A 25397-nucleotide genomic window follows, 5' to 3' on the forward strand; every position below is an offset into this window, starting at 1 on the left:
TTTCCAATAATAACGGGACAAAGTGAATCAAAAATCCTGACAGGAACACCGTCGGCCATGTTTGTCTCTCTCCATACAGGCCGCTCTCGCCGCCGCCCTCAGGACCGGCGTCAAGTCCAGGAGAAAGCGGGTGTGTGATGTCATCTCCTACTCCACGGCTGCCAGCCAATCAGCACGCTCCGTGGAGAACCTGGTCCGCTGCCTCGTTCAGTGGTTCAGGAAGATGAAAGACACCGAGGAGGAGTCACCTCTGCCCCACTCTTACAAGTGATTGGATATTGAATAGCTAAGATGTACATCATCCAACATGGGTAAAACAATTTATAATTCATAGACAACATGATGAACCTGTGTTTTTTATTTTTAATTTAGAGATTTGCTGTCTGAATTTCACTCCACACTGAGTGAGATGAAGAGGAACAGACCTCTGGTGCTGCTGGTTGACGGGGTGGATGCTGTCCAAGATGGCAGAGCTCAGCTCAGCTCAGACTGGATCCCACAGCAGCTTCCTCAGGTCAGTCACATGGATGAGATGAGATATACCGGGACCTTTATTCATGATGGGGACATTTCCAGTTTTACAGCAGCACACAGTGAAAGATATAAAGAGCACAAATAAATACAAAACCATATATTAATATTAATATATTCCATATATTATTAATTATGTATAACAGAGACAATACAAGATAAAGAAAACTCTTCTGTGTCTTTAAATATCAAGTTTTTATACTGATATTTAAAAACAAATGATTTCCTGGGACTTCAGTCTCATGACATTCAGTTTTTAGATGCAATTTTAGTTTAGTTTAGTTTATTGAAACAGGACAGTGTACATTACCATTAGTCAATTGAAAAAAACAACAATGAAAAGATGGTTGTACCAGATTTAGCCCTCGGGCTAATTTCCATCTGTAGTCCTGACACTCACAATACAAAACACAATAAAATACAGATGCCAAAGAATACACAACATAGTGCAATACAGAAAGGCCCAAGACATAGAAAGGCACAGATAAACACAAAAGCCCACACCTGTTACCCCTTGGGCAACCGGGGGACTACATTGAAAACACATACAGATGCAAAAAACGACCATATATTTTTGACTCGGGTGTAAATATTGAATCTTGTTTGTGATGTTTAACATTTCAGTGGTTGAAAATGTCCTGTGCTTTTACTTGTGGTAAAATAATAGGAATTATTTTACTGGAAAAAGAGGTTACATGCACGGTTAATTCCTGATTTACTCCATTTGTCCACACTGATTTCTTTGTTTATGGTTAAATCTTCAGGCGTTTGTCTGTCACAGTTAAAACACTCCCTCCTTCTCTGTGTTATAGGGCGTGTGTTTGGTCGTGAGCATCACATCTAAAGCGATGCTGCTGCAAACCCTGGCAAAGAGGAAAGGCACCATCCTGTTCACGCTGGGGCAGCTCACCGTGCCGGACCGGAGGGACATCGTCCAGAAAGGACTGGACAGCTTCGGGAAGAAGCTCAGTGACTCTGCGTTCAACAACCAGGTTTTAACTTCTATAGGTTTCCTCATACAGGTTTTCTCGTTTAGTCTTTTTATGTTTTCCTCTAACACTTTCTCTGTGTTGCTCCAGCTCCAGACGCTGATAATGAAGAAAGGAGCAGTGAGTCCACTCTACCTGCACCTGGCCTGTGAAGACCTGAGGAACTTTGCCTCCTTTGATAAGGTCTGATCTCACCATACGTTTCCCTCTTCCTAACTTCAAGTGAATGTTAAAACCAAACTCATATCCTGACTAAAACTAAAACTGGAATCACACACCTAGGAAAACAGGACTTCTTAGACATGACAGGACAATACTGCCCTACAAAGACAAAGTGCAGTATCTGCATTTTTTCAATTTTATTTATTTTTTGACCAATCAAAAGTGTGGCATATCCTCTTCAATCTGGTAGAATTTGATATTGTTACTGCTAAAATTTCCAGAGTTATTGGACTTTTTATTTTGCTGTCCATCCTAAAAAGCACTGTGAAACCAAGGTAAAGTGTAGTATCTGTAGCTAATACCAAGCCAAAGTGCAGTATCTGCACCAAAACTAAGGCAAAAAGTGCAGAATCTGCCATAAAACTGTCAAAATTGGTCACAAAATCTGCCATAAAACGGTCCAGATTAGTCAGAAAGACAAAATACAAAATACATTTAATTCAGTCCACCTTTATCTAATCAATTATAGACTTGGTAGTTATTCATAATTTTATGCTTAAAACTGACAATGAAAAACACAAAAAGCTGTTTTTCTCAGTTTGGCATTTTTACAGATTCTGCACTTTGCCCTTGTAGGGCAGAATAAGTTAAAAGTGGAAATAACTAGTACATTTTATCTTCTTTATTAGCATATACAGTATCTAGTATCTAACTTAAACCTGAGTCTGAACCTGAACCCACCTTCAAGTCTTAAAACCTTTAAGATGTGACAACTGGAGAAAACGTCAAAATAAACACATAAAATAATCATAAAGCCTTAGACTTCATTTTACATTCCATATGCAGAAAAGGGGAGAAAAATAAATGTTAGCCAGTTGCTAATGTTTGTCACTTTTCCTTTTCTGATAACTTTTTAACTCTGTTGATTAAGAAAATAAAACAACACTTAGCAGCTTTCTATATACGTACACACACTCATCTTGAGCTCGTGGCTGATAGTTTGAGTGTCTGCTCTGTTGCGGTGTCTCAGCTGACGGAGAGCCTGCAGGACCTGCCCCCGTCTCTGAGCCAGCTGGTGCAGCACAGCCTGGACAGACTCTGCTCCCAGTACAGAGGCATGCTGGGACTCCGCTGGACGCTGGCAGCGCTCGCTGTCAGTCCTACAGGTACCATGAGTCTGTGAGAAACTAAAACATACACTTTTTTTAGCATAATTAAACTCCAGAGAAGCACATTTGATAAATTGTTTCGGAGCGTGTTGTGTCATTGTCGTAGAAAACAGTGAGTGTCAGAATATTTATATTAGTTTATTAAAGGACAATTCCAGGCAAATTCAACTCGGGGGTGTATTTTCATATCATTTTAGGTCTAAAAGAAGGAATCTGAAGATGTTCAGTTTAATTGCTCCTGTTTTGCGGTAGTTGTGTCTGTCCCCGCATCGCCACGGCAGCAATGAATGGGAGCGGATGTAAGTTCCGCTGTTTAGGCTGTTTCCAGCCCTCAAAGCTGCAATTTTTTTCCACAGACAGCGTCAGATGGCTACTCAAACATGCACCGAGAAGTTTATTTACTTCAAGCAAGCCGACATGTTTGTGAAACTAGATCTAATTCAAAGTCTCCCGGAGTCTCGAGCGAGACCCAAGTTGCAGTGCTGGTGTGTTCAGGTGCAGTAGGAGCTACCGTTTGTGTCATAAACACAGGAATATCAACTCTTTACTTGCTTCAAGTGTACATTTTTTTCCACAGACAGCGTCAGGTGGCGACTCAAACATGCGCCGAGAAGTTTTTTTTACTTGAAGCAAGTCAAGAGTAGCCCACTGACGCTGTCTGTGGAAAAAAATGTACACTTGAAGCAAGTAAAGAGTTGATATTCCTGTGTTTATTTTTTTTTTTTAAGTATATTTTTCGGCTTTTTGCCTTTATTTGATAGTGATGACAGTAGAGATAGACAGGAAATGGGGAGGCAGAGAGAGGGGGAATGACACGCAGGAAAGGTCTGCCCGACGCGGGATTCGAACCGGGGACGCCTGCGGCGAGGACTGTAGCCTCTACATGGGGCGGCCGCTCTACCCACTGCGCCACGCACCGCCCCGATATTCCTGTGTTTATGACACAAACGGTCGCTTTTCCCACTGCATGTGAACACACCGAGCACTGTAAAGCTGTAAACAGCCTAAAACAGTGGAACTTACATCCACTCCCATTCATTGCTGCCGTGGCGATGCGGGGACAGACGCAACTACCGCAAAACAGGAGCAATTATACTGAACATCTTCAGATTCATTCTTTTAGACCTAAAATGATATGAAAATACACCCCCGAGTTGAATTAGCCTGGAATTGTCCTTTAATGTTCAATCAGTTTTGTCACAGATGTTCTCCTCTTGATGCACAGGGCTGAGGGAGAGAGGCTTGTACTCTGTGCTGAACACATGCAACGACCTGTCGTCACGGGACGGCCAGGTCTCATGGCAGGAAGTGCTGCAGCTGTCCAGGAAGCCCAGAGGACGGACTCCCATGGCGACGTTCACCCGCATAGTGCAGAGTTTACGGAGGTACCGTGTGTGCTTTTGACTTAGGGTGAATTCCAATCCTCCCCTCAGCCCTAGCCCTTGGCCCTAACCCTTCGTTTTGCGCGTTCACGTGAAGTGGTAGGGGTGTCCCGATTCTGGTTCAGACGAGGGTTAGGGGGAAGTGGTCTGGCTATCTCGCCTTCGAAACTGAGATTTTTCAGGGGCACACTACGGACCGAGGGCTATGGCAAGTTTCCCAGAATGCATCTTGCGGCAACCGGCAGCTGTTTTATTTCTCACTGTAGCGCTGTTATTACGTCATTTTGTTAAGTTTTAATATTTTTTCATGTGAGAAAGTAGCTGTTTAGATCCCCAATGTGCGGTGGGTTTATCCACATGAGGCTGTTTAGACGTTTGCTCCGATGTTTTTGGGAGAAGTGAAGCTCCACGGTGGAGCCTCCACCTGTGGAGCAGATCAACGACTCGTCACGGAGACACCACCCCGTCCGGAGAGCTCGTCAGCCGGCCAACGTCCGTCGTCATCCCGGTAGAAAAGACGATCGCGAATTAACTTACCCGCACGTTTTTAAAGGTTTACCGCCGCGTAGTTACATTCTTTTTAGGAAATAAATGCTCATCTCATTGATGAAATGTAACAATTGTGGCAGTCGCATTAATTTGTTACTACATACAGAAATCACCACATTTACATCAATAAATAAATGTTTTACAATGAACCGATCAGTCTGCATTAAATTTTATTTTATTTTATTAAGTTAGCGTGGTTTTGAATAGAGGATTTGTGGTAAAAGCTCGTCACGTCTGCTTATGTGAAAGCCAGCAGAGACGACTGATGACGTATGTGATTGTTGAAGTGGTGTCCCAATTCGTAGGGGTTGACTTTCAACCTCTACCCTTTGTACAGTAGCTCCGTTTCAAGGGCAAGGGTTAAGGGCGAGGGGTAGGGCTGAAAAATAGATTTGGAATTGGGCATTAGTCTCTGTTTAATCTCATGGAAGTTTTAACAGAAAGTGCAGCTACTATCTTAATAACTCTTCTGGATCGCTTCCTACAGTCTGATTGGTCCGTCTCATTGCCACGACACCGATGACCTGCTGGCTCTAACAAACCCAGAGGTGAGGCGGGCCTTTGAGGACTTTCTCCTGCCAGAAGAAAACAACAGGACCAGAGCTCATCTCGTACTAGCAGGTAAAGTAGGACACGTCGTAACATTGTTTTACCTCCAACACTCGGCGTGCAGCTCCCTGTGACCCGTCCTGTCTCCTCTCTCAGCTCATCTGTGGGCGGTGGCCGACCCCGAGGGAGCAGACAGCTTCCTCCACTGTGAGGCCGGCGCTGTCATGCACCTGCCCTCCAACCTGGTCAGTCACCGTCCATCACAACTCAGCACATCCGTACTTCACAACATGAACATTAGTGTTTTCCCTGCCTATCTAAGGCAAAGGCCGTCTGGGTGATTTTGGCCACTGTGGTTAAAGGGATAGTTCAACATTTTGGCAAATTGGCCCATTGCCATAATCGCTTTAGTCATAGCAGTAGGTTTGTTACCTTTAATTGTCGGTGCAAGCTATTTTTAGAACGGCGGAGCGAAGCGGCGAGCTGCTCAGAGCTACGCTATGGAGGCTAAAGGAATTTCTTGGTTTCCCTCATCAAACTCATCAAATACACAATCCCCAAACTCCAAAACGCTTTTGTGGACAAGTTGTGACCTGCACATTCACCACGCTATGAGATAATAACAGAACGTTACGAAACTGAGCCGTTTTCGAGGTAAATACAGAGTCTGCTTGCTGAAAAACTGTCCCTGAACGCAACGCGCATCAGCGGTTTTGCATGAATTTACCTCTTAAACAGCTCCGTCTCGTAATGTTGTGTTATTATCTCATAGCGTGGTGAATGTGCAGGTCACAACTTGTCCACGACAGCATTTTGGAGTTGTTGGATTGTGTATTTGATGAGTTTGATGAGGGAAACCAAGAAATCCCATGAGCCTCCGTAGCGTAGCTCTGAGCAGCTCGCGGCTCTGCTCCGCCGTTCTAAAAATAGCTTGCGACAATTTAAGGTAACAAACCTACTGCTATGACTATGGGGATTATGGCAATGGGCCAATTTGCCAAAATGTTGAACTATCCTTTTAAAGCCTGTGTGTGTGCATGGGGGTGTTCAGATTAAGGGTGTGCCAAAAAATGGATTCACATAAGAATCACAATTCTCATTTAATACGATTCAGAATCGATATAAAATGTCCCAAAATTGAATTTAAAGAATAGAAAAATGAAACAAATCTGCTGGCTGTCGGCCTCCATTTCCTGAGAATTTAATAGGCAGCATGTTTACTGTAACTGCACAATTTTTTTAAAATAAAGAGGCACTTTTAATTTTGTTACTTAAGCAATATGTGATATTGCTTTTATGCAACAGTTTCAACAACTCCATCTAAGCATGGATAAATGTTTAAAACTCAATAAATGTGAAAAAAACACTTTAATCATTCTGTCTTGCAAAGCAGACTGGAGTAGATCATGAGGATCCTTTGCACACCGATAGACTGCAGCAGAAATCATTATGAATCCAATCGTTTTGAATCGAAAATCAATTTTGAATCAAATCGTAGCCTCAAAAATCTGAATCTGCTCCGCTTGAAAAGTGAAGTAAGCCCGCATGTGGCAAGACGTCGCCTTCGAGATGTAGAATGTGTATAATAGAAGAGAAACACACATTTCAGGACCACTGACTTGTATCATCAGAACAGACGTATCCTGGTGTTTTCAGCCTCCTTTCATATTTAATAGGAGGGACAGAAACCTCTAAAACAGTGGAAAAGCGACCGGACTTGCATAGTTCCCTTTTAACTTCATTGTGCTTCTCTTTGTCGTTGGTCAGATCCAAAGTGGCCAACTGGAGGCGCTCCACTCCCTGCTCTCCAGCTACTGCTTCCTGTACGCTAATGTGCGCCACGGCCTCATGCACCACCTCCTGGAGACCTACAGTTTGTACGGTGAGTCTGTGATGATACTGCACAAAAACATGGTACACTTTATTTGTTCATAATATACATTTTGTGTACAACTGACCCTGTGACATTCTCTTTTCCTGCAGATAAGACATGCACCTCTGCTCACTCCCGTAAGTGTTTAAAGACATGTTTAACATCCAAATTCCTGCCAGATGTGTTTCATTCCTCACTAGGGATGTCACAATTACTTGTTACACAATTAATCGCGGTATTAAACGCCACAATTAATTGATCGTAAAGATTCCTAAATACCGTCACTTCCCAAAAAAAGATTATGTCTGAACCGTATCGGCAGATTTGCGCCAAAGTTAAGGTAAATGCACAGATACTGGTCCATTTATCTAATGTAACATTGAATTGGTAGGAGTTTAAATGCTAGAGTGTCATTTGTGTTTAAAAAAAGATTCAAATAAACTCAAACATTTGGTATAGATGACGATTAATGACTTGAATATTTCAAACACTTCCCCGGGAGATAAATAATTGGTTATATTTTAATAGATACTTAAAATATTTTGTGTAAATAATTATAATCGTGATAATCGTAATACCGTGATTATTTCTCAGACAATAATCGTACCAACAAAATCTATAATCGTGACATCCCTATTCCTCACACAAGTCTCTCTGTCGTCATCTCAGTCGGCCTCCAGGACTGCTGGAGTTTCCTGCGGCGTCACGCCCCCCTGCTCTCCTCCTGGCCGCCTCTCTTCGTGCAGCAGGCCCTGAACGAGCCTCCGGACACCTGCGCTCACACCTGGGCACAGGGGCTGCTGGGACAAGGAAAAGGAGGCGCCCGGGTGGTTGAGTGGTTAAACAACAAAGGTCAGGTTGTTGAAGAGACCAGGTGAGAAGAAGCTTCACTCCACCGGCTACCCGACCATTTTAAAATCATTTTATTTGCTTTTAAAGGGATAGTAGCATTTTTTTTAAAGTGGGGTTGTATGATCTACAAATAGCCCCTAAGTACTTTAATTGCAGTAGAAGACTCTCTGCACTCCTCCCGTTAGCAACGCCAGCCCATAATAGCCCTGCCCAGAGATTTACAACATACAGTGTTGTGAACAGACCCAAAGAAACGGCCTATTTTCACGGCCTAAAAGAGGTTTTACGTGAAAAGAAATACACAGTTCCATTGTTCGCTATAATATAATTTTTTCCAGCCCCTCAAAGTGCAGGAAAAGTTTTTAACCAACTGCTGATCGGCGGCGCTAACCCTGGGCGGAGGGATACGTGAGTTGGTTAGGTCCAAATAAAAACTGTGTTTTTCCTGCACTTTGAAGGGCTGGAAAAAATTATATTATAGCGAACAATGGAGCTATGTTTTTTTTTTTTTAGGTAAAACCTCTTTTAGGCCGTGAAAATAGGCCGTTTCTTTGGGTCTGTTCACAACAATGTATGTTGTAAATCTCTGGGCAGGGCTATTATGGGCTGGCGTTGCTAACGGGAGGAGTGCAGAGAGTCTTCTACTGCAATTAAAGTACTTAGGGGCTATTTGTAGATCATACAACCCCACTTTAAAAAAATGCTACTATCCCTTTAAATCTCTAAATGGTCTCGCCCCATCGTACCCCTCTGAGCTTCTGCACCCCGACACACTCAGCCGATCTCTCAGGTCACATGACCAGCTGCGTTTTCTGTTGCAGCTCCACAATCGTGGAATGAACTGCTGCTGCACATTAGACAAACCTCCTCACTGTCTAATTTTAAAACAGTTCTTAAAACGCACCTCTTTTCTTAGGCTTTTCACACCACGTAGGTTGTTGTTAATTTTATGTGCACAGATATTTTATCCGGGGAGGACAGTCTATTTATTTATTTATTTATTTATTATGCTTTATTGTGTTTTTATCTTTAGTATTTCGTCTTTTTATTATGTTTTATTGTTTTTATTTTACTGTACAGCACTTTGAAAACCTTTGTGTTTATTTGAAATTGTGCCTTATAAATAAAATTGGATTGGATTGGATTGGATTGGATTGGATTGGCGGAAGGACAGATGTATTTTCTGCTGTCTGTGGTGTTATTGCATCTACAGAAATGCTAAATGTTGTGTGTTTTGACTGCAGCGAGCTGGTGTCGACCTTCTCCTCTGAGCCGACCTGTTTGGTTTTGAGTCCGGATGGAGAGCTGATGGTGGTCGGCACAGGACGGGGGATGCTGCATTTCATCAACACACAGACGGGACAGGTATGAACACACTGTTTATCCTGTCACTTTTTCATCTTGTTACACATTTAGTGAACTCAATATTTGTTACACTAAAAGAGACTGAGTTATTCTTTCAGACGTCCAACAGATCATCTGGGTCCAATAATAATCTGGGAGCTGGGACTAATGAGTTTCCCTGAAAACAAAAACTTGGTCTCATGTGACATTTAAAAAATCTGATAATCACAGAGCTGCCATCTAATGTCGACTCTTTCTCCCGTCTGAGAGCAGCAGGTGAAGTCACTGGTGAGCAGCTGCGACGGCATCTCGAGCTGTGTCTTCCTGAAGGACGGACGTCTGGTGACGACCTCCTTCGACGGACGGATAGAGATGTGGGACACGGTGAACGGCTGCAGGTGAGAGGAAGGAGAAACGTCACCTGCAGAAATCCCTCAGTCTTGTTGGATGCAGTTTAAAGGATAATTTCCGTTTTTTACAACCTGGACCTTATCTCTAGCATAAAATACGATCATTTTACTCACCCAGACAACTTTGGTGTCATTTGAAGTTGTTTTGACGAAATTAGCCCCAGTGGAGCGGCGCGTATATCCGTATAATGCGAGAACACGGGGCAGCGCAATGCAGCCTCTAAATAACACATTATCCACCGCAAAACTCGTTCATTTCACCAATATTTTGTTATGATACACTAGTGCTATTCTCCTCCGAGCCCGTGGTGGCATGTTATCAACATCCGGGGTCTGTAGGTTGACCTACTGACCTCTTATCTGGATGATGTCATCTCCGACCGCTGCCCGGCGCGGCTAACTTGCTACGGCTAATGCTACGGTTCGTTTCTGCGTGTTTCTGACTTGTCAGAAGAAAATGAGCAGCTGGATGAAGTTCAGCTTCCACAGGCTTCCTCTCCTCAACCTGGACTCACTAAAGCTCCGGCTAGTTGAGATAAAAATGGACCTGAATGCCGAAGCAGAATGATTATTATCAGAATGAGCCGGGCAGCGGTCGGAGATGACATCATCCAGATCAGAGGTCAGTAGGTCAACCTACAGACCCCGGATGTTGATAACAGCTAACCCCGGACTCAGAGGGGAATAGCACTAGTGTATCATAACTAAATATTGGTGAAATGAACGAGTTTTGCGGCGGATAATGTGTTATTTAGAGCAGTGGTTCCCAACCTGGGGGGCGGGACCCCCCAAGGGGGGCACCAAAGATCCAGGGGGGGTCGCGAAGCCCTCTTGATTTTAAGGGGTTTAATAATTTTAATGTAATTAAAATGTTAAATAAATGAGCAGGCTAAGCATTTAATTCATATGTGACAAAATCAACTAAATTCAAGGGCCACTGTAGATCATTCATGATGATCCCCGTTGCGCCCAGTAGGGGTCGCGCCACCTCTGTGTGTATTTGTGGGTGTTTGGGTTATCGGGGTTCGGTTGGTTATGCCTGCTAGGTGGAGTGCAAGTTTATCTCTCCATGCTCCCGGAGTTTCAATAAAACTACAGTCTGAAGAGACACGGTGTGATCATTGAACTCACACGGAAGCATCTACATGGTGTCAGAAGACAGCAGCGACGAACTTTTCGCCTGTGAGTAACTTGTTGGACTTTTCTCCTCTACGGACCTGATGCTTCGGGCTACGCTAACTAGCTAGCCGTGGACATTTTTGTTTTGCTGACCGTCATGGCGGAGGGTTTTCGCCGGCCAGACCCTGTTGTTTTTGACGACAACGTTGCCGAGAGCTGGCGAATTTTTGAAAGGGAGTATGATATTTTTATTGCTGCAGCGCACCCGGACAAGCCGGCAAAGACAAGGGCTTACATTCTTCTCAACCTCGCCGGCCCGTGAGGCCATCGGACCGTGAACGCTCTTCTTTCGTTTATGCGGCTGAGGTGCGTGCGTGCCCGGGGACGGCGGAGCAGTGGTCACCCGGGAGAGTCCAGAGAGGATCCGGACTGCCTGAAGAGGAAGTTCAGGGAAATGTGCAATCCTCAAAGCAACCGGACAATGGACAGACACAGATTTCATTCACGGAATCAAAAACAAGGTGAGAGCATCGAATCATACATCAGTGATCTGAGGATAAAAGCTAAAAGTTGCCACTTCGGAGATTTAACTGATGAACTTATCTGTGACCGCATTGTGTGTGGCATCACCAGTGACTCTTTGAGAAAATCTCTGCTGAGGGATAGTGAACTAACTCTTGCCAAAGCTATCTCAGTCTGTCGCATTCACGAAATGACAGAAGAAAACAGTAAGACATTAGCAACTCAGGCCACCAATGTGGATGCACTGAAGCCGTCCTACAACAAAAGGCAGCAATTCAGGCCCCAGACACCAACTCAAACCATAAGCAAATGCAGCAATTGTGGGGGCAGCCATGTTGCTAAACGAGAGAAGTGTCCCGCTTATGGACAGCAGTGTCATAAGTGTCATAAGATGAACCACTACAAAGGATGCTGCAAATCAAAGTCATGGGACCAAAATAAGCTACAAAGAAAGACTTTCCGGGGGGCCAGTGCATGAAGTGACAGTGGAACAGCCATCAGCACACGAAGACGACACGTTTTATGTGGATGGCATCAGCATCAACAGTGTTAACTCTCAGGATTGCGAGAAAGATGAAGGATTTGTCACTGTAAAACTAAATGGTAAAACTACCGAGCTAAAAGTGGACACTGGAGCGAAGTGTAATGTGCTTTCCCAAAAGACTTTTGCACAAGTGTCTAAAGGGGAGGAAGTTACCCTGCTGAAGACTGCTGCTAACCTTGTTGCTTATGGAGGCACCAGGATTGAAACAACGGGCCTCGCTACACTGTCATGCAGTCTGAACGAGCAGCATTACACGATACCCTTCTTCATAGTGGACTCAGATGTGCAGCCATTGCTTGGATTTCGGGCATGTGTGGATATGGGAATCGTCAGGATGAGTCCTGATGTTCACCTCGTTACCATGGACAGCAATGCGGATTTCAGAACACAGACTCTCAGACAGTACAAAGATGTTTTCAACGATGAACTCGGAAAGCTTCCAGTCACGTATTCGATGACACTGGATCCCAACTACAACCGTGGTCCGACCAGCTCACCGCATACCTGTAGCAATGCAAGACAGAGTTAAAGCAGAGCTGGATCGCATGCAAAAGCATAGGTGTCATAACACCTGTCACAGAGCCCACAGACTGGGTTTCCTCGATGGTGGTAGCACATAAGAAAAACAAGCAAGAAATAAGGCTCTGCATCAATCCAAAGGACCTCAACACAGCACTCAAAAGACCTCATCACCTATGCGCTGTGTTGAGGATGGTGGCAGTCCAGATGTCCGGGGCTGCAGTATTCTCTGTCCTGGACGCTAAGGAACTCCTTCTGGCAGATCTGTCTCGACAGGAAATCTTCAATGTTGACAACGTTCAGTACTCCATTTGGGCGCTACAGATTCTGCGCATGCCCTTTGGCATTAACTCTGCTAGTGAGGTGTTTCAGCGAACAATGGAGCAGCTCTTCACCGGCTACCCATGCTCCGTCATCGTCGATGATATCATCATCGGAGGCCGCGACATGGTGCTGAACACGACGCCAACCTAAAAAAAGTACTTGAGAGGGTGAAAGAGGTCAACCTCAAGCTCAATCCTGAGAAATGCAGGTTTCGCCTGGATCAAGTGGGGTATGTAGGCCACATCTTCACAAGCCAGGGCCTCAAAGCTGACCCTGCCAAAACTGCTGCCATCACCAGCATGCCAGTCCCCACTGATGTCACATCATTGCAACGTTTCCTGGGCATGGGAAAACTACTGGCGAAATACATTCCCAATTTCAGTGACATCACAGCTCCACTGAGAACACTGATACACAAGGACACTGAGTGGTGTTGGCTCCGGCAGCATCAAGAGGCTTTTGATCGCCCTGAAGTCATGCCTTGCTAACCCACCAGTATTGGCATACTATGATGTCAAGAAAACCAGTCACTCTCACCTGCGACGCTTCATGCTACGGGCTCGGAGCAGCGTGCATGCAAAACGGCAAGCCTGTTGCGTTCGCCTCACGCACTCTCACAGACACGGAGACGCGATACGCACAGATAGAGAGAGAGCTCCTGGCTGTGGTGTTTGGCTGTACAAATTCAAAGACTATGTGTATGGAAAGTCCATCGTTGTGGAGACTGATCATCAGCCCTTAGTGACAATATTAAAAAAGCCCATTCACACTGCCCCTGCTCGTCTCCAGCGGATGCTACTTCGCCTGCAGAGCTTTGACATCAGCCTAGTGTACAAAAGAGGTAAACACATGTATTTGGCTGATACACTCTCCAGAGCTCCGTGTGCCCAAGCTTCCCAGAGCCTGGATGTGGAGGAAGCCTATGAGGTCATGTCAGTAAGTTACATCTCCACAGCTCGCCTGGATATGAACTCAGGCAGCACACCTCAGAGGATGAAGAACTGCAAGCCCTCTGTACGGTCATCAGGAAAGGATGGCCTGCCAGAGAAAGCCATCTCAAGCCCGCCATCGTTCCCTTCTTTCCCTACAGGGACGAACTCACTGTGGATGATGGTGTTATCATGAAAGGCCACAAAGCAGTCATCCCGCGCTCTCTGCGCAAAGAGTACATCACCCATAACTCACAGAGGCCACCCAGGCATTGAAGCGACCAAAACGCAGAGCCAGAGGCATTGTATTTGGCCTGCAATGTCTAAAGACATCACTCAAGAGCTACTGACCTGCGCTGTGTGTAATAGCACCAAGTCACACCAGCAAAAGGAAACCGTTGCAAACTCCACCCTGTTCCAGATCTCCCGTGGTCCATCGTGGCCACAGACATGTTTGAGTGGCACGGCAAACACTATCAAGTGCTCGTGGACTCATATTCTGGCTGGTTTGAGGTCGACCTGCTCCATCAGCTAACATCATCAGCTGTGATCTCCAAACTAAAGAGACACTTTTCAGTCCATGGCACGCCACACAATTCTCATCTCTGACAATGCGAGACAATACACCAGTCAGCATTTCAAGAAACTTTGCCAAACAATGGGATTTCATCCACACACCAGCAGCCCTGAATTCCCACAATCGAACGGGCTCGCAGAGAGAGCAGTGCGCAGTGCCAAAGAGGTGATGGAAAAAGTCTCACAGAGATGGGTCAGACGTCTTCCTCAGCATCCTGAATCTCAGAAACATCCCCCGGGATTCAACGCTGGGCTCCCCGGCAGAGCGCCTGATGTCGCGTCAAACTCGCACAGCCGTTCCTGTCTGCACCGAAACTGCTGCAAACCAACACCTAAAAGCAGCAGCAGCAAGTCAGGGCCCAGCTCCTCAACAAAAGGCTCAGTCTGAAACACCAGCATGACAAGTCAAGTCATCCACTGCAGCCTTTAACAGAAGGACAGGTGGTCCGCATGCAAACACCCAAAGGATATGATCAGCTGGGAATTGTGAGGGAGAGGAGCAAGGAGCCCCGCTCATATGTCATCCAGTCAAACGGGAGGACATACAGGAGGAACCGACGACACATTCTTCCTGTGGCAGAGCAACCACCACAGCTCCACTCAGAAGATCAAGACTCACTCGCCACCAGTCATCACCCTGTGGACAATGCCCCTCACACACACACACCAGATGCAAACATCACACAATCAGAACAAGCATCCCCCTCCCAGGTAACATGCACTACACATTTGCCCACAGACAACAGCAGTACATACTACACAACACGTTCAGGTCGCATCTGCAGACCAAATCCTAAATACATGTAATGAAAAAAAAAAAAAAAAGAATCCTCGTGCAGTTGTTCATGTATGGTTAGGATGAGTAATTGCTTGACCAAGTAATCATAATTCATTGTGCATGTCTTTCAGGTTAAGAACTCCTTGGAATTTCGTGGTTATTATATATTCATTCATATTTCATTCAATATTGGATTGTTTCCAGTTCATCCAAGTGCAGCTTAAGTTATTGCTAAAAGTGTAATATTATAAATGTTTACAGTGTTTTCATTATCCAGTGCTCAATCATTTATGTTTGGGATGTGAGCTTAAGGAAAGGGATGTAGATCATTCATGATGATCCCCGTTGCGCCCAGTAGGGGTCGCGCCACCTCTGTGTGTATTTGTGGGTGTTTGGGTTATCGGGGTTCGGTTGGTTATGCCTGCTAGGTGGAGTGCAAGTTTATCTCTCCATGCTCCCGGAGTTTCAATAAAACTACAGTCTGAAGAGACACGGTGTGATCATTGAACTCACACGGAAGCATCTACAGCCACATTAAACATTTACTTGTGTATTTAAATAGATGAACAAATAAATTATAGGCCTATATCAATAGATGATTGAATATCAACAGTTTTAAAACATTAAATACGCAATATACAGCAGAGCAATATCAGTCACAATGAATTTGGAAAACAGCATGGAACAATGAGAAAAAACCTGTGTAAAACTACAACATATTTCTTCAGAACTTGTACTTTTAAAAACACAATTATGTTTTTAAAAGTACAAGTTCTGAAGAAATACATTGTAATCATACACAGGTTCTCCTGATTGTTTGTTCCATGCTGTTATTAAATTACTCAAATATAATAAAGTATTTCATGTAAAAGAAGTTATGATGTTCCTTATCTTGTTTTATTTTTCATCCGGGGGGGGGGGGGGGGGGGGGGGGGGGGGGGTCACCAAATTTTTAAATGGTAAAAATATGGGTCCCTTAAGAAAAAGGTTGGGAACCACTGATTTAGAGGCTGCATTGCGCTGCCCCGTGTTCTCGCATTATACGGATATACGCGCCGCTCCACTGGGGCTAATTTCGTCAAAACAACTCCAAATGACACCAAAGTTGTCTGGGTGAGTAAAATGATCGTATTTTATGCTAGAAATAAGGTCCAGGTTGTAAAAAACGGAAATTATCCTTTGTTGACTCGCGTTTCCTCTCCTGACAGGACTGCTCTCATCGATGGCCACACGAATACTATAACAGGAAGTGACATCAGTGCCGACCATAAACACCTGGCCACCGTGTCTCTGGACTTCAACCTGAAAGTTGGTGTCAAACTTTTCTTTTTCATGTTTCTGGTACCTGAAACAGTCGGTGTCGTCCAGTCTTTATTTTATCGTCTGGATGTTCTTCTGCTCTTCAGGTGTGGTCGTCCGCTAAAGGCCACGAGGTAGCAGCTCTGCTCAGCTCCAGCCCGTTGAACTGTGTGACCTTTGACCCCGAGGATCGTCTGCTGGCCGCTGGCTGCTGGAACGGAGAAGTGATCGTGTGGAACTGGCTCCAGAATAAAACTCAAACAGTGAGTTACAGTGAGGAAAGATTAAAGAGATGCTCGACGCTCTGGTCAGCACGAAGCGTGCTCTTTCAAATTAAAGGTCCAGTGTGTAAAATGGAGGGAAAACCGCGACATCCAGCGTTCAGATTCTAGTTTGCAGCGCTCACTCTCTCACTTGCACTCACCCTTCCCGTGGGCAAAGTGACGGTGGCCTTGGAGATAAGGCTACAAAAACCAAACAAATTCCATTTTATGGTGATTATACAGTTATACTAATATATTCATGGGTAGTATATTCAGATTTTGCCAATAAACCTTGACAAATATTACACACTGGACCTTTAAAAGTATCATTTATGAAGTATAACAAGATCATTTAAAGGGACAACGAGGAGTTTCTAATCGGTTATAAAAAAGTCTCTCGTTAATGTGGATGAATCTTCGCTACCCACACTTGTTAATGGGCCCATTTTCGATAAATATATCATTCTGTCTCTATCGTTATTTTGTTATTATTAGTGGTGGCGGAGATGCTGGTCGAGCCGACCAGCGTTTCTTTACTTTCAGTTTCGCAACGAGTCATGAGAATAACGTAGCTGAATCGCCGTTTATGGTCAGAAATACGACGGTATGTGAACCTCTTTGAACCTCTGACTTTAATTATTGATGAATGAAAACATGAGTCTGTCTTGCGCCGGTCAAAAGAATTTTACGGTGTGCGCGGAGGCTCATAAATGTAGTGAGAACGCTTCGCTTTTCCAAAACTCCTCGTTGTCCCTTTAAGGCAAGATTGCTTATCAAAGTCATACTTTCTTTATTGTTTCTTCTATTAATCCTTTCATTAGCATTATGGTGGTGTGTGTGACTTGAATTTAACGGCCACACACTAGATACACAGACGAAAACTAATTATGTTGTCAGAAAATATGATGGTTAGAGAGAAGGAGTGTATAAATATTAGGGCTGGGACGATATGCTTTTCTCCCGATTCGATTCTTCTACGATTTTTTGAATGGCGATTCGATTTAAATTGTGATTCTACGATATTGACGATTCTCTCGATTTTTAATCTGCATTTTTAACATTTATCTGCACACAAATACTGTAGGAGCCTATAAATTAACATACTCCATTATAAAGTGAACTTAAACCCTTTTCAAAACCTGTACTCTCTGTATGTAAAAAAGGCTAACAAATGCACATTGCAAAATATTTAAAAAAAAAATTTGATAAAAAAATTTGAAAAAAAGATATCGCGATATTTATGTGAATCGAATTTTCTCCCACCCCTAATAAATATGTTGTTGCTCTCGTTTAAATAAAAGTGAGACATTGTCGTCACCAATTTTTATTTTTATTTTTTATTTTTTTTAAATATAACTACAGTACTATTTCTCTCTTGTATATGTCTCCAGCCTCTGTCTGGTCACCAGTGCTCGGTGCGCAGCCTCTCCTTCTCCTCCTCCTCCTCCTCCTCCTCCATGCTCTGCTCTGGCTCCATCTCTGGGGAGGTCAGGGTGTGGTCGGTGCCCACCTCCACCTGTCTCGGGTGTTTCCAGGCTCACGCCGGAGCCGCGGAGGTCCTCGCCTTCCTGGATGAAGGACGCGTGCTGCTGAGCGGCGGCTCAGATCGAATGGTGAGGGCACCCAGCTGTTTCTGTGTTTTGCTGCATTGGGACACGTGCACCTGTTTTCTTTCAAGAGCACATTCTCATTTATTTTGAAGTGAATCCTCTCTTTTTCTTTCTTATTTCCTATAAAACAGATCCAGCTCTGGTCTGGTGGACTTGGACGTTCAGTCTCTGCATTAAAATATGAAAAAGTGAGTTCTGATTTCTCTTCTATTCAAGATTCATATCACCTAACTCATCTTTATCCTAATTGGTGGTCAGGACAGGAGGATTAAAGCAGAAGTAAGCGATATTTTTGTGTTAATATAGATACTTATCAGTAGGTGACGTCACGGTGCGTTCCACCTGGCCGCCGCCATGCTGGGTACCGAACACTGAGTTAACCTCTATTCAGCTCAGTGCAGCCACATCCTCTGACCAGAAGACTGCTGCCTGATGTAGTTTGGATATGGATATTTCTCATTTTGATGGCCTTGCCTTGAAAGCACACACCTCCAGCACCTTTCTGCTGAGACGATCTTTGACAGCGCGGTGCGCCGCTCTCTCTCCCGTTAAAACTTAATCTAGCTCACCCAGCGGACCTCTCTCTCTCTCTCCTCGTCTCTCCCTCTCTCTCTCGCTCACTGTCTCTCTCCTGTTACTTATATGTGTTTAACCAAATACACGAAAAGCCAAATCAAATCAAAAATGCGTAGCCCACTTCTTTTTTCTTTTTTAACTCACAGACATTTTCATAAAGTAATAAAATATCTGGACATTTTGCCATCGTTAACATTGAGACAAAAGGCTGCAGGAATGGAAGAAGAATTCGGCAAATCATCTTATCACGCAAAAAGGCACAACAAACAGGTTTTGCACAATGGTTTGCACAAATAAGTCTTAATATGCGCAACACCTTCTCATCACAATCCACGCCATCTACACCTACGTTATCAGCTCAGCTGTTATTAAAACCCAACTCATCAGGACGCGATGACCACCACTCACATTAAACAAACCGTTAACTATTAATCCACACTCAAACCGAAGCAACAATAGTGTTAACTGTACTCAACAAGCTGTTATTACAAGGTTTACAACAGATATGACAGACAACCTGGGCCGTGTGTGTGTGTGTGTGTGTGCGCGCGCGCGCGTGTGCGTGTATAAGAAAGGGAGGGAGGGAGGGAGGGAGGGAGAGAGAGAGAGAAAGTAGGTAAAAGCTGCTAGCTGTTAGCTACCGTAGCTCAGGCGTCGGTCTCCCGTCAGGTAAAAGCTGCCGTTTATTCCTCAGATGAAGCTCATGTTGAGGCTCTCCGGTACAGTTATCCATCACTGCTGTTGAATTAGCTGCTAAACTGCTGGACGCTAAAACCGAGGGGGCGTCTGTGTGTTTACAATTCACGAAAGCAACGTGAACGTACGTGCCGCTCACACTCAGTAGAGTGAGGCAGCCTCCCCTGGCGTACATGTCTCCCAAGCTGTTTAATGACGGTAAAAATGAAACAAAGTAAATATCCTGCATAGTTTCTCTTTTCTGTGCTGCGCTGATCAGAGCGGCGTCCCTACCTAGTGTATTTTACTTAGCAATGATCTGTTAAACAGGAATAACAGACTGTTAAATGCAAAATCAAGATGTAAATAAATATCAGAAATATCAATAAATTATCGGAATACGACATTCAATAGAGCCATGTAATAAAAAAAGGTTTATCCACTATTTTTGTGAGATTTGATGTCACAGCCCATAGACTGCCTTTGGAAGTCGGTACCCAAGATGGCGCTGTGACCGGCTGCGAACGCTGTGTGACGTCACGTGATATCTATCAATAAGTCTTCAATAGTTCTATCTTCCGACAGCAATCACTTACATAGAGTGTTTGGTCTGAAACACGGGTCTGTCAGTCACTCTGCTCTGCTCTGAGCCGAGGAGAAAACTTTTCTCGTATCCTACAAGTTTTATCCAATGAGGAGAGAGAACGGCATGAAGGGGCAGTCCTCTCTGTGTGTGCAGCCAAGGGATGCGCCTGAATGTGGTGACGTAGGGACGAGGACTGTTATGGTGCGTTCAAGGCAACTCGTAACTGGTGTTTTTCCGACCTGTGAACTCGTACCAGTTCGATCTGGTACGAGTTCACGGGTCGGAGGTTACGAGTGGCCGTTATAGTGACTTTCACAGGTAAAACAGGTCGGAAAAACACGAGTGGGTTGCCTGAAACGCTACAAAGTCGTAAGTCGTGACTTGAAGCTGTAATTTACGGTTTCAAAAGCCTGCCTGGAACGCAGCATCAGCCAAAACGACCGGATCGCTTACTTCTGCTTTAATAATGTGAGAAGCCAGAGAGACTCCAAACTGACTCTAAAATGAAAGTACATTCAAAATGTTTTCTCGATATCCTCAGTGTGAAGCGGAGCCTCCTCAGAAGAGGCTGAAGTCGGTGAAGTCTGCTCTGTGTGTGGCTGTGAATGGAGACCACGTTGCTGTGGGATACCACGGTGAAGGAATCAAAAACTTCAGCCTTGACACAGGTGTGTGTGTGTGTTTTTACAACATGAGTCAGGGAAAAATCACACGTACCGGTATATAAAACCACATCCACAAATTAATCCCTGTAAAAAAACAACAAGTACAGATGTGCAAATGTACGACAAAGTATTAGAGCCACATTGAGAAAAAAAAATCACAGACTTCGAGAATAAAGTCGTAAATTTACAAGAATCTAGCCATATATTACGAGAATAAAGTCATACGTTTGTGAAACCTATAGTGAAGTTCAAATCCTATACCTATACTGAGGCTCCATGGCCTCATTTGAACAACTTTCCTTCTCTAAAACAACAGGTTAAAATATTATAATTCTATACTCGTAAATTTCTGACTTTATTCTCGTAATATTATGACTTTATTCTTGCAAATGTATTTAATTTACCAGCTCTCTGTATTGATATTGCACAACATGAAGATTAAATATTCTTTGAAAAAAATCCAAATTAGATGTAGTTAACAAAGAAGCTGTGTTTTTTTTGTAGGTGAGATGACGTGGGCCTCCAGCGAGTACGACATGTCCATCCTGTGCCTGCTGTGGGTCGCACTGGACGCCGAGAAGACGGCGCCCGAGCTGCTGGTGTCCGGAGGACCCGACACACGTCTGAGGGTCTGGAAGAGAGAGGAGGGCGAGGAGGGAGAGAGAGGACGCCTGAAAGCATCGGGGATGTTTGCTCACCAACGAGGCTCCATCCTGGCACTGGCACAGAGCTCCACCTACCTGGCCTCAGCTTCAGGTGAATGATCTGGGGTCTCATTTATAAAACTGTGCGTGGGATCGTTACTAAAAGGGTACGTACGCCCAAAAGCCAAGTTTTGCGTGCGCCAGTAAATAGTCAGACTTATAAAACCCTGCGTACGCACACTTGCAAGCAAACTTCCCTTTATAAATCACAGAGTTCCTACAAGTGTGCGCAGCTGAATCCGCTTCACGTTCCGCCCTGTACACGCCCTGTTTTAACCCTAGATGGTCAATGCAAACCACCACATGAATGTGATCTGCATGTCAATGAGCCTGACGTGCTCTTGTTCTGTCGGTGTTGTGAATTAGCTGCAGGTGTGAAAGTGGCGACGTGACGTTGCTGCAGCTGTTAACGGCGTCAGCGGCTCAGAGCGCACGCAGTGTTGTTTTGGTGCGCTGCCTCTCACATGCTGGACCCGGTTCGGCACATAGTTACAACAATGACAACAGTTCTAATCTGAAACGAGTTATTAACCATTCATCTCCCTCTCCCTCCTTTCTCCTCCAGCGGTGCCGTGGTGCAGAATTACGCACGTGGCTCACCGCTGTGTTATTTATAGTAATTAGACTGATCGATAAAACTTTGAATAATTAGCGGAATCAGTTACATTCTGAGGAATGATCAAACATGACACTTCTCTTAACAAGAAAACAGAATGTAACAATTGTGGGAACGATTACTGGATTTTTTCCCCCAAGGTTTGAGATTTAATTGACTCTCGATCATATGTTCACACAGTATCATAGGAACATAGTTATTTACACCATGTATTTATCCCATGCAGCAGCGCCTCCTCTCCTCCTCCTGCGCTCTGGGAGTGGACAATATGACGGAGAGACGGTGGTAATTAAATATAGAGAAGGAATTTTGATAGATTCTAAGAAGATGTTTCTGAAACACCAGTCCGATGCTAAATAAGGGTGCTGTTGAATTAAATCACTGTGGCAACATGGATCTAACGCATACGGGTTGAAATTAAAAGTGTGACGGCCGATAATAAAAACATAATCGTTCTTCTCAATCATCATTTCCTGAGTCTGACTTCAGTTCACCACCACACCGTCTGTGTCGCCAATTCCCCTTTTCCTCCAAACCATGCGTACGCCTGGCTCAGAGTTTGCTTAGGGCTGCGCACGTTCTCCCGTCAAGTTTGTTTTTTATAGATCACAACCTTGGCGTGAAAAGTCACGTACGCCACTTTCAGGCCTGTTTTGTGCGTACGCAACGGTTACAAATGAGACCCCTGGTCTTTTCCACTCGTTTCTCAGTGAGAAGATGCTTTTCCCTAAAACACACCAGTCTCTCTGCCTGCTGAGTTTCACTGTTTGCTCTTCTGTGTTTCCCTCTGAATCAGACGACTTCACCGTTGCTCTGTGGATGTTGAGTGAACTGGCCGTCGGCACCAACATCGTGCCTCACGCTCTGCTGAGGAGCCACACAGGAGGAGCCACCTGTCTGGCCTTCAGCCCCGACGGTGGGCAGCTTCTCTCCGGAGGAAAAGATCAGGTGCATAATCTAATATTCATGTTCTGTAGTTGAAGTGCTCTGAAGGCGAGGAAGTGAACCTTGAGTTTAAAAATGTTGCTTGACGTAAATAATTGTCAACAAATAAACACTTTGTCTAAATTGTTGGATATACATACATACATACATGGCTTTTGAATTGAGCTGAATGAACGTTAGGGCTGTCAGATATTCAGACAGAATTCAAATTATTTTCAAAATGAGAACATTGGAAGGTGAAAACCAACGTTCGGACGTGCGCCTTTCACAACGAGGCAAATTAACATATTGTGTCGCGACGTTGGGGTAGTAAACATGTTGATAAAACAAACAATTTAATTGTTGTTGCGCACAACGTAGAGCTGCAGCTTCAAATTTACAAGCAGAGTTTTTTAAATTGCCTGTTTATTCAGCTGGGTGGTGGCCTACGTGTTCCCACACTACACATACACATTCTTTTTTTTTTTTTTTTGCGATCGATCGGCGGACCAATAATGTGCCAATCACAGATCAACTGTGGTCCGTTGCACCGCTACTTATAATATTTCGATTTCCCTTCTTGAAGTTTTATATTGAGTGAACTTACGATAAGTGTGTTGCAAATGTTACATAACAGATTTGGTTGGAATGCCCTTTAATTTGAATATTTAACATAAGCGTTATCTGATTTGGGGGGAAGATTGACAGCCCTAATGAACGTGAACTAAACCACCATTGTATTGTAATGGTGTGTGTGTGTGTGTGTGTGTTTCAGGCCCTGATGGTGTGGGATGTGACTTCGTCCCCGGCTGCTCTCTCTAAGTCGCTCCCTCACTCTCACAAAGACTGGATCACCGGCTGTGTGTGGACTCCAGACTGTGTGGTGAGGGTCGTCATGAATCTATTTTCCCTATGATCTGCAGAAAGAGGATTGTTGAAGCTGTCTTTATGCCAGTGTTCAGGGCTGGCCCTAGGATGTTGGTGGCCCCCTAAACAAGATTTTTGTTTGTGGCCCTGCACTCTAAGCGCAAACACCAAATCACTGGTTAAAACTGAATACAGACGTGTTTATGCCTCTGAGGTTTGAGGCCATTTTCTCGACTTTTACATATTTTCTTAAATGTATCTTTTTAAGATACTTGCAGATGTAACAATACTCAAGTGTTTTATGTCTAAATATTAGAACCTCCGCTGTAAGCACACTGAGGCCAGTTTGTCCTAGAACACTGTATAAAGAAATAATTTAGGCCAAATGCTGGAAATTTGAGGTCTGCTTTTTGAAAAAATTCAAATCCCTTGTGAAAACACTCCTTCAGTCATGAGAATGAACTGTTTTGGTGCTTGAAATAGGATATTAATACAGTAGCTAATATATAGCCTAAGTGTAGAAAACAAGTCTAAAATGAAATTTTGTAAGATTGTTTTTTGAGCACAAATGTTGTCATTCTGCCGTTCTATTTTCACCAAATGTCTCAAATGTGAGATAAAAGAAGCTGAATATTGACTTCACATTACATATAAAGCTCATAGCTGCACGTGCAGACCTCAGGATGTTTAAATGACTTGATGAACCCCGGTACCTTTCTGATCATGTGGCCCTAAACAACCGCATAGAGTGTTTATGCCAGGGGCCGGCCCTGCCAGTGTTGGACTATGGTGATATTATTTATAGGAATGCTGCCCCTTCAATTCTTTCACCTCTAGATGTGGTCTATCACTCTGCTCTTGTATATATATAAGCACTCATCATTGTTAATCTGTACACAAAAGTAGGTTGGTCTTCCCTGTCAGAAAGACACAACAATCACTGGCATCTCTTCATCTTTAAAGCCATTACTGTAAAACTCCCACCATGCATTACAACACTGTTAGATTTAAATCAAGGTTCATATTTAACTCGCTCCAATGACTGGCTTACTTTTAAAGTCCCCCGGGTACAAACTGAACTTGGTAAATCTGCATTTTGCTATGATGCCCCTGTACTGCCTCCTGGAACCATCTTCAACTCACACTTAAAATCAATGCTCCTCCATCCTATCAACATTATAAAAATATCATCTCAAACCTCTTTACCACAGTCTGTAACTGTTTTTAAATGTTGTAATGAATCAGATGTATTTAACTTTTGTAACTGTGTTTTATCCTATGCTGTGCATCGTGTTTTGCTTTGAATATTGCTGTGATCTCGACGACATTGCAAATGAGGGTAAAACCTCAATGTCCTTTCGAGAATGAATAAAGGTTTGAAAGTGAAATGAGCAGTAACTCTGAGTTCAAGGCCGTTGTATAGGGGAGAAAGGTGATGATAATTCTAGGGGCCCAGCGCCCAGTAGGGCCCCCAAAAACCCAGTAGTCTAA

At 44.0% G+C, this 25397-nt stretch overlaps 1 protein-coding gene across 1 annotated transcript in view; it reads left to right on the forward strand.

Moving 5' to 3' along the window:
- The window catches only part of LOC146970205 (telomerase protein component 1-like), a 38263-nt gene that overhangs the window by 1266 nt on the left and 11600 nt on the right, over nt 1-25397 (forward strand). The window contains exons 2-22 of the mRNA XM_085805904.1: nt 44-267; nt 373-514; nt 1344-1523; nt 1611-1703; nt 2713-2848; nt 4077-4236; nt 5270-5403; nt 5488-5576; nt 7099-7213; nt 7315-7341; nt 7874-8078; nt 9301-9421; nt 9674-9798; nt 16330-16429; nt 16528-16683; nt 18075-18296; nt 18425-18481; nt 20672-20798; nt 21300-21551; nt 22912-23063; nt 23815-23922. Coding sequence (XP_085662030.1) covers nt 44-267; nt 373-514; nt 1344-1523; nt 1611-1703; nt 2713-2848; nt 4077-4236; nt 5270-5403; nt 5488-5576; nt 7099-7213; nt 7315-7341; nt 7874-8078; nt 9301-9421; nt 9674-9798; nt 16330-16429; nt 16528-16683; nt 18075-18296; nt 18425-18481; nt 20672-20798; nt 21300-21551; nt 22912-23063; nt 23815-23922 — 2925 coding nt within the window. The remainder of the gene's footprint in view (nt 1-43; nt 268-372; nt 515-1343; nt 1524-1610; nt 1704-2712; nt 2849-4076; nt 4237-5269; nt 5404-5487; nt 5577-7098; nt 7214-7314; nt 7342-7873; nt 8079-9300; nt 9422-9673; nt 9799-16329; nt 16430-16527; nt 16684-18074; nt 18297-18424; nt 18482-20671; nt 20799-21299; nt 21552-22911; nt 23064-23814; nt 23923-25397) is intronic.

Source organism: Trachurus japonicus, chromosome 17 (genome assembly GCF_045865225.1).
Source record: "Trachurus japonicus isolate A0001 chromosome 17, Traja_1.0".
In the NCBI taxonomy this organism is placed as follows: Eukaryota; Metazoa; Chordata; class Actinopteri; order Carangiformes; family Carangidae; genus Trachurus; species Trachurus japonicus.